Source organism: Phalacrocorax aristotelis, chromosome 2 (assembly GCF_949628215.1).
Source record: "Phalacrocorax aristotelis chromosome 2, bGulAri2.1, whole genome shotgun sequence".
NCBI classification, from domain to species: domain Eukaryota; kingdom Metazoa; phylum Chordata; class Aves; order Suliformes; family Phalacrocoracidae; genus Phalacrocorax; species Phalacrocorax aristotelis.
In genome coordinates, this window is record NC_134277.1 from 15,133,912 (window position 1) to 15,150,033 (window position 16,122).

The 16,122-nt window shown below is 39.2% G+C and overlaps 1 protein-coding gene across 2 annotated transcripts in view; it reads right to left on the reverse strand.

The window, feature by feature from the left end:
* CCNY (cyclin Y) overlaps nt 1–16,122 on the reverse strand; it is a 130,897-nt gene that overhangs the window by 16,758 nt on the left and 98,017 nt on the right. For both annotated transcript variants that reach the window (XM_075082426.1, XM_075082427.1), the window contains 2 exons: nt 12,287–12,344; nt 12,066–12,185 (listed from right to left, as the gene is read on the reverse strand). In XM_075082426.1, the coding sequence (XP_074938527.1) occupies nt 12,066–12,185; nt 12,287–12,344 (178 nt within the window). The remainder of the gene's footprint in view (nt 1–12,065; nt 12,186–12,286; nt 12,345–16,122) is intronic.

The following is a 16,122-nucleotide window of genomic DNA, read 5'->3' on the forward strand; positions in this document are numbered from 1 at the left end:
CAATGCCAAAACAGTTTCAATGAATTGTTTAAATTATAGAATACTCAAAAAGTCTGAATAGTTACAGTATGTTGGATATTACAGACTAGTCAAAACAAAATTCTCAGTCAAAAACCTTTGGCTTTCTCACTCCCCAAACGGTTCTCTATTTTTCTTGTGTTGACGAGGAATTAACCTTAATCGTGCTTTAGACACTTTGTTGAACACAAGCTTTTTGAGCCTAGTGCACAAAAAGACAGGCATACTAAACATTCACAAATCTCCATGAAACGAAGTTATACTCAGCTACAAAGTCAGAATATTTACACCATAAGACCTCACAGATAAAACTGCTGATTTTTCAGGCTTTTTCTTAATATATAAGAAACTAACAGGTAGCGAGATATCATAAAACTAAAGGTGGATTTTTCAAGAGACCAGATGCCAGACTCCTGAATACACCATTTCTTCTTTAGCTATGATTTGCTGCTGCCTGCCATCCTAATGCTGAAGAAAACCATAACGTTGTCTTATAATGCTGTAAAACAAAATCTCACTAATTGTTCAAAGGAAGGCAAAATGCTATTTAAGCACAAAATTACAAATTATGTGTCAAGCCTGTTATTAAAAAGACTTTTGACTTTTTAGTTGGAGCATCGCTCTGAAAAGATTTTGATGTAGAACTTGGTATTGGGAGACTACAGAAACACAAAGCTCAGTAAAAAGGTGGCACATGGATCTCACCAGAGTCTACACTACCTGATGGTTCTGTTTAAAAGGCTGCCTTTTGCTTTCCAGGCAGCCTGTGTAAACAAACCCCTTACACACTGTATTACACAGACAAACTTGTTCAACTTAGCAAGCAGCGCTGCTCCTTGACTTACGAACAAACAGCATTCCGTGGAATTGTCCCTGGGAAGCAGAGGACTTCTTTGAAGCAACGCACCATGCTAATGCAGGGAGCTTCACAAGCAGCAAGCATATGGAAGCCATAATATCATGCCACTCTTAAATTAGAAAATGAACTTAATTTGCTTCACATCAGTGCTAAATTTGACCCTTTACTGCTAGTGCAAACCTCTTACATTTCAACTTCCCACACCCAGTTCTAGTAGATTTTGAATGAATACTCTCCATCTATAGATACACAAAGCATACAAAAATGAGAAAATTATATCCTTTCTTATGTGGAGCTCTAGCTTAGAGAGAGAGACAAAAAAGAAAAAAAAACAAGTAAGGATTTTGTTGTGGGCTCAAATTCAAAGGCATTCAGAGAAGAAAGAATAAATTGGTAAGAACAGATGAGAATGATATTGCAAGGAAAGACATAAAGAACAATAATTTATAACAGATTAATTTACACTGAATTTACACCTTGAGCAGATGAACTTACTCCTAAGTTAAAAGGGAGTGTACACTTGCTACTACCTTCCCACAGGCACGTATGTGAGAAATCAGCTCTAAAAATTAAATAGGAGCTTGATTAAACACTATTCTTATACTACCTTCACTACCATATTTGAGCATCTTCCAATAGCATGTTGAGGGATACGAATAATCACTCTTGAGTCCTTGGTGATAACTTGGGCTTAACTCCAGACATACTATTTGCTGGAGCAAGGCTCTGTATCATCTTCCAGTAAAACTGAAAATGGTAAATACCTCACCAGGAGAAAGGTGCTTAGGGTGGCTTCTGGTTCCTTTCCTGAAAATGCTCTAAAAGACAGCGTTTTGTTTTGTTCGCTTCCTGTGGCCTCCCTGACTCAGTCCTGTGCTTCAAGCGTGTCTTCAAGTAAGAGAAGTAGAGAAGACAGAAAAAGAACAAAACTTTTTTGTAGCATTTTTAAAAGTTTAATTGAGGTCTTTGGCTAATGTGGGAATTCACTATGATCTAGGACTTGTCTCCCAAAGAGAGGCCTATGCTGTCACGTTAGTGTAGTTCTTCAACTTGCAATCAAGCTCACTCAGTTACACACAGAGTCTTCATTCTAGCTCTCTCTAGCTCTAGTTTGGAGAGAACCAGGTGACACTGTGGATAGTGAAATTCAGGCAGAGAAAGGCTGGTACATACTTGAGCTCTCACCCTACTGATGTAGAGCATCCTCAGAACAGCAGAATACACCCAACCAAGTGAGCCCTGTCTCCTATGTACAGATGAGAAAGTTCATTATTCTTGACAAGTGGAGCTCTGACCACTGTTTTAATCTCAGAGCATTTTAATACACTTGGCCCAGGCCATGTTAACAGCCCAAGCACCAAGATTTTTACTTTGATGGGACATCAGAGAAAAAAAGGAGGTAGAGTCTGCCATGCACTCAGCAGCCTGCACCACTGAAGAGGGATGCTTCTGGCTGCTGCAAAGATGTGCTGAATCAGTACAGACTTTTGGAGAAGGGCCAGGTGGCTCTCTGCCCATATGAAGAGGAAGGACTGGTGGATGGTTAGTCACTACGCCAGTCATCCCAAACAAGCTCGTGGCTGGTGGGAGAACAACACCTGCTTTTGCTGGCAAAAGCAAGCGAGTCTTCCCATATGCAGGCAGGCACGCTCCACCTCATTAATTAATTATTTAATTAATTAATAAAATGACTGAAAACATTGACCCTGTAATGGTGTTACATATAGAAATGCCATTTATATGCAATTATGTCTATATATTGAGTAGTGTCTTAAAGATGGGTAATTTTCTTAAGTATGGGTTTTGTATTGAACAGGCTTGAGATTCTGTGTACACTATGTGGTTCAGTATATTCATGTGTTGTAAAGAATTCCACTAGCTTAATTTTCAAAAGCAAAACTTTCTACATTTTCTTTAGGACCAGTTGCTGCAAAGTCATGTAATACAGCTGAATTTTAAAAGGTCACTGCAGAAAAGAATATTGTAACTTGCATCTCATAATGCTCGAAGAAATTTACTTACATGTCAAGAGACCAAAAAAATGTAGAAGAAACAATGTGTAAAACGTTGGTTTGCCTTTTTGTGTTTTGTTGTTTGTGGGTTTTTTGGTGTGTTGGGGTTTTATTGGGGGGTTGGTTGGGTATTTTTTTTTTTTAAACAAAAGTCTGAAAACCTCATCTCCTCTGGATTATTGCAGCAGGTGTTCCTCTGTAGGTCCAGAACTAATAAAAGATAAAATGAGCTTTTAGTATCTAGAAGACATAAGTTAAAATAAATGTTGTGATTTGCCTCCACTTGCTTTTAATAGCTGGATCCATGCTTATGAATGGAACTAAAGCTTAAAACAAATTGAAGCTGTTATACCAATATTATTGCTGTTTAATTCATCCCTTGCAGTGCCTCTTCTGAATGTAAGCTCTTGTGGCAAAACTTCTGAGCACTTCTCTACTAGATATTCAAAAGCTGAATTCCAAAACAACAGATTTATTCTGCCTTAATTCAACACCTAGTTCTGCTCAAACACTTTAGTAACTTCCAAGAGCCATCTTTATCACACCTATCATTACCCACTTAGTTCTGTGACTGTAGGTTTATAGATTTTTACAGAATGATAACAAGATTATTTAAATGGAAGATTGAAGTTCCTGATGTTAGCAAAAGCTCTCAGTGGTTTCAGTCAAACAACATAAAATTCTGAATTTTTCTCAGCTTGTAAACAAGAAGCATAACTCAGAGTTAATACGAACAACACTACAATCTTCAAAACTAATTTGTAATGTAATTCAATTCCTAGCTGAAATGAAAATGCAGTTCTGATCTGGAAAATATCAATGGACATTGGTCCATCAATACATTTTTACTTACAAACTCAATACCTTCGAGTTTGATGCCTCCATTATTAATGTTTAGGAATAAACCACAGGGTTTTATACAACTGTCAGTCTAACAAGCATTGCGTGACAATTGCACGTCATTGGAGACATTTTAATAACTTAAGCCCACTTCAGAAGATACACTGTGCAGAGTTAAGATTTCAAAAGAGCAATATTGGATTATTATTTTCCATTTCTTCCCACACACTAGGACCATGATTTTGCAATGATTGACCTTTACATTTGGAATACCAGCAAATTATTATTTAATCATAAATGAAACCAATTGGGTGATTTGCCTTTGTTAAGAATTCTTTTATCTCAATTTAAAATAATTTAATTCTATTAATTAAATAAAATTACCACTCCATGGGTATAGATAATCTCATATTGGCTTTGAGCTCAGTGAGCTCTGGAGACATTCATTAGCTTAGATGCAGCACCACAGTAATGTAGTTAAATGGCTTCCAAAGCCATTTTAAGTCCAGCAGAGGTACAGAACTGATCTGTTTCAGCACATATCTTGAGCTCATAAACCTGCCAGACCCAAAATGACTCCATGCTAAGCTAGTTTGGATGCCTCTGATCTCAACTCCCAGGACTTGGACTTGCAGTAGCATGGTGGTGAAGCATTTAGCCACCCATTATCACCACTGGTACTGAGGGGCTTCTTTTATCCAGACACAAAACTGTAACATGGTACAAGGCTAAACAGATCAGCACCAGCATCCAAGTTCCAGCAGCGCCACTCCAGCAGGGCTACTGCCGAGCCAGAACTAATCTCCAGGGTGATTATTTCCAGTTGGGTAAGTCCATCCTGGACTTTCCAAGTGTCTGATAGTAACCACAACATCCAGTGTTGTCCCAGTTATCTAGGATGTCCTTCTCACAATCCTGGATATCAGAGTGTTGGTTACACAACATCCCAATCAATAGAACATAAATCTGTTTGAAGCAATTGAAAACTAAAGATAGCATTGAAGAGGTTCAGTTTTAATTAGTGTGAAACAGCATCTAATTTTTTCCATCTCAGAGGACATTATAACGTACTTTATATGTTATATAATACTCAACTAGAAAGAAAAGTTAAAATACTGAATGAGGTTTATTTCCTCCTTTTTTTTCCCCTTAAGGAAGATATACACCAAATACTTAAGTATCAAATAATTTAATTTCAGTATTTCATAATCCAAAGGACCACTCACATTTTATTAAAATCTTACTATGGGATTCTTACAGAAGTTTCCTTGTTACTTCATCTTGAAGCTGTTCAGCATTAACTTCTTCTATCCCACTGATACCTCTTATCACACTGGAATTGCAGTCAAAGTACCTAAAATACTGTAGTTCTTTTTTGGGGGTTTCCCTAAAACAATGGAGCAGGTTTTCTATGGAGGTTATGAAATTTCCATCCTCAGAGAAATTCAGAACTCAACTGGTCAAGCCCTGATCAGCCTGATCCAGCTGGTCGTGTTTTGAGCACAGGCCAGACCAGACATGACCTCCAGAGGTCCCTTCCAACCGAAATTATTCTGTGATTATATCTGTCTGCAGTACTAGAGCTTCCTGTGGTGCAACATGGAGAGGTCAGAAGTTGTGCATTGACTCCAGGGAGGCTGAGTGGGAGTCTCAGCACACTAAAATAACAGGCCATCAGCAAGGAATGTCACTGACATTACTAGAATAATCCTGAATTTTGAGGCAGCAGCAAGCGCAAAGCATTATCTTTTCTCATGCTATTTTTATATTGCTTTATGTCAAATTCTATCTCTATTTTACCAATAAAACTCTAGTGGCTTTAATTATTTCTCACTTGATTCACACTGACAGAAAGGAGATGATGGTTTTGGTATTTTAATTACCAAAATTGAGACTCTACAAATGAACAAGTATTTGCAAAAACCTCATTCCCTCCCTCTCCCATTTAAACTCCATATGAACTCACTAGGTAACCCACATGATAAGTTGCAGAAGCACAGAATAACTAACGAAGACAGTTTCCATCCCAACACATCTCAAAGAAATACACAGTCCCCTCTCTTTAATGAGAAAACTTTAGTGTGTCACAATGCCTTGAAAGTGAAAAGATATTGGTATGGAAAAAATTATAATTGGTAGTGGGTCCCATATAGCCAAATTACAGCTCTAATCTAATCACTATATTGCCATATGCTCTGTTCTAAGCAAGCAGCCAGTTCCTTACCACGACTCTCCAGAAATAACTGTGCTTTGTAATTACCCAGCTGGGCATTTAAAATGTTCCACAAAGGTCTGGTGCCATACATTTGGTGGAAAAGGACATCACATCATCGTGGTCCTTGCAAATTCATACATTTTTTAATTTTTGAGACCAAATGTTGAAAAATAATAAGAAATGCAGTCCCAAAACTCAGAAAATGTTAACAACTGCAAAGTACCATTGTAGATATTTATAGGAAGCACTAATGGAATGGAGAGAAAAGTCACACATCTCCAGGTTTGCCCCAATATACCCATTTTAAGACAAAGATCTATAATACCTATAAAATGCACTCAAACTATTAGGCAATATCGACTTTCCAGTCTAAAACTGGGATCAGTGTTCATTCCTTGCCCACACAGAAGCCCTTAGAGATGCGTCAGGAAGCAGAGACCCATTCTTTGACTGAACGTCCTCTTCTCTTGGGGACTAAAAAAAAAAATTCCCTCCCAACCCCCAGCCTGAATATTCTCTTTTTATGATGTGTATATCCCAGCAGGCCTAAAGCAAGACTTGATGGAGAGATATATAAGTAATAACTGATAATCGCTCATGTGTTGTATATTAGACTGCAGTCAAAAGATGAGAATAGCTCTAAAAACAGGGACCAGAATCTGAATCTTCTGCTCCTGCCAGTGCCCAGAGCACAGGTATGAAGCCCCTGTTCCTTTTGCCCTTCTCTGGAGTGTACCCAGACACATGGCCAGCTGCCAAGGGGCTCAGGATCCAGAGCACGGGTGGAGAGACCTTTTCTCTGTGCCTGGGAGACCTTCTTCAGCCGTCACCCAGGGAATGCTTGAAGCCCAGGACAAAGATGGACACCAACAAGACTGGATACACACAACTCTTCCAAGGGGAGTTCACCAGGGAACTACAGGCCAGTCAGCCTGACCTCAGTACCAGGGAAGATTATGGAGCAGTTCATCTTCAGTGAGCTCACCAGGCACGTGTAGAACAACCAGGGGATCAGGCCCAGCCAGCATGGCTTCATGAAAGACAGGTCATGCCTGACCAACATGATCTCCTTCTAGGACCAGGTGACCAGCCCAGTGGATGAGGGAAAGGCTGTGGATGTTTTCTACCTGGACTTTTGTAAAGTCTTTGACACCGTCTCCCACAGCATCGTCCTAGAGAAACTAGCTGCTCATGACTTAGACAGGTATACTCTTTGCTGGGTAAAAAACTTCTCGGATGGCCAGGCCCAAAGAGTTGTGGTGAACAGAGCTGAATTCAGTTGGTGGCTGGTCATGAGTGGTGTTTCCCAGGACTCAGTATTGGGGCCAGTTCTGTTTAATACCTTTATCCATGATGTGGAGGAAGGTATTGAGTGCACCCTCCGCAAGTCTGCAGATGACACCAAGTTGGGCAGGAGTGTCGATCTGCTCCAGGGTAGGAAGATTCTGCAGAGGGACAGGCTGTATTGTGGGCTGAGGCCAATTTTATGAGGTTCAACAAGGCTAAGTGTCAATGTTCTTCACACAGGTCACAACCCCATGCAACGTTACAGGCTTGGGGAAGAGTGGCTGGAAAGCTGCCTGGTAGAGAAGGACCCGGGAGTGTTGGTTGACAGCTGGCTGAGCATGAGCTGGCAGTGTGCTCAGGTGGCCAAGAAGGCCAACAGCATCCTGGCTTGTATCAGGAATAGTGTGGCCAGCAGGAGCACGGAGGTGATAGTGCCCCTGTATTCAGCACTGGTGAGGCCACACCTCGAGTACTGTGTTCAGTTTTGGGCCCCTCACTACAAGAAGGACATCAAGGTGCTGGAGCATGTCCAGAGAAGGGCAGCGAAGTGGTGAAGGGTCTGGAGAACAAGCCTTACAAGGAGCAGCTGAGAGAACTGGGGTTGTTTAGTCTGGAGAAAAGCTCGCTCAGGGGAGACCTTATCACTCTCTATAACTACCTGACAGGAGGTTGTCGTGAGGTGGGTGTTCATCTCTTCTCCCAAGTAACAAGCAACAGGATGAGAGAAAATGGCCTCAAGTTGCATCGGGGAGGTTTAGATTGGATATTAGGAAAAATTTCTTTAGTGAAGGAGTGGTCAGGCATTGGAACAGGCTGCCCAGAGAGGTGGTGGAGTCACCATTCTTGGAAGTGTTCAAAAATGTGTAGATGTGGCACTCTGGGACATGGTTAAGGATGCATGGTGGTGTTGGGTTGATGGTTGGACTTGATGATCCTAGAGGTCTTTTCCAACGTTAATGATTCTATGATTCTCGTGGGTTTCCTACACAAGGTGGAGCCCAGCTTCAATGCTTTGCCTTGCTCACCCAGCTACCCTCATGATGATCCCTTACAGTCACTGGATAGAGAGCAACAGTGGCAAACCAGACAATAAACAGTACTTTACATTGTACTTTGAGGTCTTCGGAGGCACCTGCATCTTCCATTAGCTGTATAAGGATTGGTAGTTTTACTGGGCCAACTACAAAGGACCTCTGCTGCAGATCAAGTGTCTCTATGCACTCTGATCGCTTTCTTTTGTGCTTTTCTTTTCTTTCAAAGAAGTGTCAGATTTTTGATACTTCAGTTGAAATATGAAAAAAAAGGTATTTTAACAGCATTTAAAAGTAAAAATATACCAGTGAAAGGAAACCAATTAAAAGCTTTCTCCTTTCTTCCAAACACACAGAAAACACAGTTCTCCTCAAATACTACAATTTTCACAGCACAGTTCAGTAATATTGTCTCTCTACTTAGTTGCTGCAAATGTCACTGAAGAGTACAGTAAGAACTCAGGAACATCTGGCTACATTAATTGAATCCATTTTTCATAAGGAGAATTTATTCTTCTGTACTTCAAATTTCCCAACATCAAATCCTTTCACTCACAATATAAACTTCATAACATATTTCAAAAGCACGCTCCTCAACTTCAGGAATTCAGCTCACGTACTGTATCTATTTACATATCTCCGTATCTGATCAGTCCATAGCATAGAGACTGAGCATATTTGCCTATCTGCATATTTGCAAATGCAAAATGTATCCTCTCTGAAACTACTACAGATGCCGAAGTATATTGGGAGGTTTAGAATTGTCCTATTTGCAAAAAACTCAGAAAGTCATGCCAAGGCAAAGCAGAAAACTTGGACCATTCTCCTCTTCAGGTCTAGTTAATAGGATTGTTTTTACAGAACAAAATAACAAAGCATAAATATTTAATTTTCATGACATGCAAACATTGTATTGCTTCCCTGTTGGTATGGATAACACTCCTGTTCACATTTTTATTTGCTACCCAATTAGCAGATTAACGTAAGTACAACTTGCTACCTCTGCACTTGAGAGGACAGTGAAGATGAGACAGACACTTCTCAGTTTTAGCAAGGGTGGGAATACTCTAGCTCGAGAAAAAAGCACATGTGCGTTATTTTTCTCACAAAGTCAGGACACAGAGTATAGTTCAGCCGTTCACTGGGACAAAAAAACATTATTTGCAAGACTTTAAATCAGCAACACAATTCTTAAAACTAATTTTATAATTATGGTATTATTTTATAAATAAATAATGTGAATGAGTATTTAATTGTTTCAACCTGAGATTTTAACTTTTCACCTATCAGTATGGGAAATCTCTTGGCAGCTCTAGAAGCCATGTGAAAATTAAATTTTTTGTTTAATTATAAATTGGTTTTGCTGTAATAGTGGAGGGTTTAATTTAAATATTTTAATTAAGTGCTTGAAGCAATACAGTGCTGGCTTTTTGCTGGAGACTAGCTTATCTAAGTGTGGGTTTCCACATCTACTCAGCTCCTGTGCTGAACATACAGACTGCTATATAACCAATTGTAACTGCTGCTTGTACCTGACTAATGGCATGTGGAAAGACAAACACCAAGTGCATTCAACTACACACCTCAGACCATGTTAATAATTTGGGCAGTAAAAAGGGGTCGTTAGGACAGTTTAAAAATAATTAGAGTGAATGGAAGATAATAGTTGTAGCATCTTGTTCAAAATGTACTGTGATCTCCACAGATATACTTCCTGCCTTCTGGCAACCCTCCCAGGAGGAACAAGTGGCAGACAGGGCTATCAGATTGCTCTCTGATGGACAGCCAGACTATGGCAAAACATAAGCTCCAGCAGGGAATTCTGCTCTCTTCTTCTGGAGACAGGATACCAAAATTGAAAGCACTTGGAAGGTTCATAAATAGCAATATCAACACTATTAAGATTTCAGTAGTGGGGGGAAGGGGGAAGGGTTGATTGCTTTTTAACAGATTAATTTCCACATCTAAACGCTTCAGAAACAACATCCATCTGGGGCCCCTCCTGATGATACTAACAAATAAAGAATTGAGATCTACAAGTACAGAGGAAACTCAAAACAGCAGCAGCAGAATTTCATGCTTGTAGAACACCATTTATCCGAAAACTCTGAAGCTTTCTGGAAAGAGGGGACAAGCAGGTGCTGTTATCCTGAAAACATGAGCAAGAATAGCAGAACAGGAATGCCGACCACCTGGAGGAAATCTATCTGCAAACATCTGCTTGGCTGCTTTGAGAACTAGGCTAATAAACAGTTTATATGTTATCATTGTGTTGGGCAAAGAACCTAAGCCACCTAAGGTTTCAAGCACTAACAACTACGGAAACTGCCTCTGCAATGTAACAAATGAGTTAAACACGTTTGTACTTCATTGCAGATCACACCAAAAGAGTTACTTGCAGGGAAACCACATGAGAACCAGAAGAGGCAAGTACATAGCTACAAACAATTGATACTGCAAATATACACCTGACTTAACAAGACTTGTGCGGAAGAACTTTCCATGCATTGCAATAACAGGAAGGTATTGTTATTAAAAAAAAGCCCTCTTCCCTTCTGCTAAACAGTGCTCTTATTGATCAAATAACCTAAGATCAAACAACAGATAAATACAGCAAGGTTTCACTGTATTTGACAGCAGATTAATTAAAACTACACAAGAACATCCTGATTCACACAACATATCTTGTCTCCAGCAGAAAACACTTCGGAAGAAAACAGAGAACAGCAAGAGCTTAGTACAATTATGTAAAAGAACAGACAAAACGTCATTTCAGAAAACAAGTAATGGCTGGGTCAAGTAACTAGGTAGAGTAATACTTTACAATGTAAGGGTAGAAAAATGCAGGGTGTTTCTTGCCCTATTTCTCTTATATTCCTGTTCTGTACTGGCTACTACAATTCATTCTGACCGTCTGAAAAAGAAAGCCTGCCAACTAATCTTAGAAGCCAAGGGAGAGAGATTAACACAGGAAATGAGTAGGCCTGAGCTTCAAAATCCACCTTCTACAATTTCCCCTTTTTCCATCTCAAGTGCATAACAAAGCTGTTATGAAACCACATGTTGTAGTGGTAGAAAAAAACATTTTGTTTTTTAAATTCTCTGAGTCAAGAACACGGCCAAAATCATGCCTGAAAGCTGAAGAGGCTTGTCAGAGTTGGCAGGATAAAAATTTCAGGAAAATTAAGAAATTCTCAGCTGGTGGAGAACACTTTAGCTCTTTTAATCCACACTGCTATACTGATCCATACCAGCTGAAAATCTGAACCTTCTTTTGTGTGGTGCTATTTTTAAGGAGCTAAGCTTCAGCCTTGAGTACAATTGTTCGATCCTATGACATGGTCCTGAAAGACAAGTACAGTGCAAGTAAAAAAGAGCCATCACCAACATGTCCCAGTCATTCACCAAATCCTTCATGTGCCCATCAATTCTTTTTAGTGCGATTAAATTACCTACAGCTGTTCCCAAGTCTCTGCTGGGAGCTACAATGATACACAGCAAACCCCCCAAAAGTGGAAGCTGTTCTGCTTTTAACATTCCCTCCTGTTCAGACCACTTATGCCACCTGTGTTTTGTATTAGTCACCTTGGTGGCCTGTAACATTATCACTCTGTGAGGGCAAGACATAACCCTGACTTTTCTGCCGCATGTCACCCAATCTTTTCTTCCATCACTGGCTCTCTGTAAGAAAATGAACTGTAGTACCTCTTCCCATCAAGAAATTCTATTAAATCATACAAACCCAAGCTTTGGGAACAAAACTGGGTCTGTCAGATCATTGAGGTCATCCCTCCGACACTCACCAGGGTGACAATGGCACATTCAGCAGTCAGTTGAGCGGCACTGAACAACGTCCGAACAAAGCGGTAAATCTGTTTCTGCTCTGGGTCATGTTTGTCGTAATCTGGTGGCACTTCGGATTTCTAAGGAATAAATACTTCCAAATAGGTGACTGAAACAAAACGAAGCAAACAGAAAAAAAAGACAGTTCACATGAAAGAGAAGAAGAGGCAGATGAACTTACCGAAAGGGGATGAAGGTTTTCATCAAAAATATCTAAGAGCATTCTTCCGTCTGTGTCCCTAAAAGGTATTAAAACCAAAGTAGCGTCATTATCTGAATATGACAGCACACAGCTCTCAGACACTAGTGTATTGTTAAAACTCCAATACTTCTCACGTGCAGGGTGCTTAGGAACACTGCAGAAATGTGATTTTCAAATAGGATCTGGACCTATTCTGCCATAAGGTTCATGTGTAATATGAAATCCATATTACAAAGTATGCTAAAATTTTCAGCTTTCAATGCCCAAGACGCACAGCTTTTGCACTCTCTACTGTGAGGCTTTTTCACAACTTGAGATGCAAACTTATCACAAAATCAGTTTACTCTTTCTCTTAACTGTTAATCCTTGCAATCTCTTCTTTTAAGTAATTCCTCCCCCTCCTCTATTGTCAACATCATGAACATTTACGAATATGCAGCACTATTTTGACAGGTATACTTTAGTTAATACATACATACTTCACTGATTTCTTTGGAAAACCCTATCCTACTAAGGATTTCTGAAAGTAAAAGGACTATATGCAAAAAAGTTTCAGACAAAATAATATTCCTGTTCATTGGTTTTATTTGCTCTGTTGCTCTCACATCCCTGTTGCTCAAGGTCAGCATGAAAGTTGATGTAACTTCACATGCCTAACATCCAGAACACAAAATTTTTGCTGTGTGTAAACTTGGCGGGATCATGAACAATCACAAAAGCAAGTGGTATAACAGCACCACTCAGAGCTGGACACTTTCCGGACAGGTGCATCCATGTCACTTACTTATTACAATGCCATCTTTTTTATAGCATCCCTGGTACTTGGGTCATAGAGTTCTTAAGAGAGAAACCACTGAATATGTTATCTATCTTCACACAACAGCACGTGTCTCTCGGAGCACACAAACATGAGTTTTACACAGTGGAGTCATGTCTAAAAATGTACTTGTTAGCAGCTAACATTTTAAACCTCAGCATCTGAAGGTGACATTTTTTCCTGCTACAAAGCACGCAAACACTGGAAATAAACACTTTTTTTAAAAAAAAAAAAGTACCTAAATTAAAACAAAAAAGCAGATGGAGATAATTACAAAAAAAATTCTTAATCTGCAAGGATTTTAGGTCAGACTTTTTTACCCCTACATAAAAAGGGTTGTATCTTAACACAGAAGTAGTCTCACTGGAATCATTGATGAGCTACAGTAAACTGTGGCCTTTCACAATGAGAAGAGAGAAACAAAGAATTTCCTGTTTTATTTCTTCATGCTGTAGCTGCTGCATGCTATGAAGGTACATTTGATTGCCCTCAAAAAAAAAATCTGTTACACACACACACACAAAAAGAGTTGATAGGTTTTCGTCTTCATTAGAACAAATTCACATTGTTATATGTCAAAAAAGAACCATCTACTAATTGATCTAGGCATTTTTCATGGCTAGTTTGTTGGGGTTTATTTAATTTATTTATTTATGCAGCAAATTCACCAATACTTATGCATTCCTCCAAAAACAAGATAGGTGTAGTCGTCTACCACTTGTTGAATAGCTAAGCACAACAAAAGCTGCAGAAAGCCAATCAGTGTAACAATGCTAGGAGACACTGGGAAAAGAAGGAATGATAACTAGAATGTTAAAATCAAATTAATTGTGGGAAACATATGAAGGAATTTTCTATTTCATGTATAGTTTCTCAAAAAACTGGGCTTGGTGAAAGTTTGGACTATTAGAAAGTAATCTAGTTTTAAGCCTACTGTGCAGGAGAAAAGCAACAAATACTGTCTGAAAAGAATTCTTCTCTAGCAAAGCAGGTGCTTGACTCATTTTCTGCCCAAATCAACCTTGAGTCTACGTAAAAGTGACAGTGGTTTCTTACTCTCCACCCCCCCATAACAAACCAAAATCTACCACATATGTCAACAACTTCCTTTTGCCTATAATGGCAGGAAACAGAACATATGTTTTGCTATTGCTGTTTCAGCAGCAAGTACAACTGAATGTTATCACATTGCCCCTCTGTTCCTAAATCAGAGACAGCCGAAGACAGAACAGTAATTTCACATCCTTTATTTCAGAGTTGTTAATTGACATATGCAACTTTGCTCCAGCATCACTGCTGAGACCATCTGTGACGAGTGCGGCAGAGGGCGCGTTTACAACACACCTCCCCACCCAGGGCAGCTTCAGGAGGGAGAAGCAGCAAAGTTTTTCCTGACTGAATTGCCTCTCCATTACAAAAGTGAAAGGACAGATAGCAAGTTTCCCAGGAAGATAATATTCAGAACATATTTGTTTTCAAAGCACTGACATGGGCTTCTTATTTTATAAAGGTTTAGCTTCTCTGTTTACCAGTTGTAGATCAGATTTGCATCGAGTTCTGTAAGACCACGAATAGACATATTTTACTGCAGACGGAAATCAGCTCCATGGCAATCAGCACAAAGTGAGTCTGGTGTACGTCGGCTCTGGATTCCTCCTGCTCAACTGTGAGCTCTTAGTGAAGCTTCTCACCCTTCGTAGTCCCTAATGTGCCCCATTCTCCAGAGCCTTCCCCTCAGCTGGCATGATACTTAACATAGTGCTTAAGAATAATTTATTTCAACAAAACTGAGAAGTCTGATTATCTTTGAGATCTTTATTAGTCACGCATCATAAAAATTGACTAGTTAGCCAAACTAACCCAGGGATGATAGAGGAAAGGGGAAAAAGGGAACCACAGATGGATAAACAAGTAATCCAAGCATGATCACTAACGCCTCATTTCCTAGGAAATGAGATTAAAAAATTTGTGAAAAGATTTCACTTCAACTTTTGCTTTACATATTGCCATGTTTCAGTCCACGGCCCACTGATGTCTTGGAAATCCTCTAAGAGCTTTCAGCAGGGATCAAGTCCTAAGACTTTCTCTCTTGTGCCTCTTTAGATGTCAGCTTTGTTTCAAGAAGTGTAATAGGTTCCAGTGACCTGAAACATGGTCCCGAATGACGTACCAGCTTAACTTTAAACTTATGAGTAATTCCTGTTGTTCTAGTTGGACTTCTTACAGTCCAGAAGAAAAAACGTGTAAGCGGCTTTTTAGATCAAGATCTAAGCCAAGTTCTCTGAAAAGACACATTGAAAAGCCATGGGCACAAACGTCACTTCAAGTATTTGTACAAAATCTCTCCTTAGAAATGCCAGGAAATATTATGTTATGATACTCTGACATACCATGAGGACAGGGAATTGGAATTTAAGATACAAAAGCACAATTCAATATGAAGAAAGCTGATTTATGTACCAAGTTACTTTTTAGATAACCTATTTTCTACTCAATTTCAATCAACTTGACTGAGCAGAGATCTAAAACCTGCTACACCAGAAGAGAAGTCAGGACCTGCTGTTTCTGAGGCATCTTGAATTACATCTAATCACAATGTCACTCTTACTGTATAATCAACAGTTTTTATTCCAAAATCAATTAACTGATCATTGATTTACACATTTAACTTTACCAAGGTGTAACCTAAAAAAATAAATCTGAAAGACACTCTTCAGACTTCTCTATATGTAATTGCAACATATGCAACAATGCAGAAGTGCCCAGTGCACATAAAACAAAACACTGAATCAGCTTGTCATTGCTGAACTGTATTTCTATTGTATGTAATCCTCTAATTTCTATTCTTCTAAGCAAAATAATATATAAACATAAAAAATACGTTTTTCATTTCTAACATGGGAAATAAGAAAACCACTACCCAAAAACATTTTGAAAGGAACAAAGCATGGATTGTTAGGGTTTGGGCAGTATATTCGTTTTGATTAAAGGTATCTTC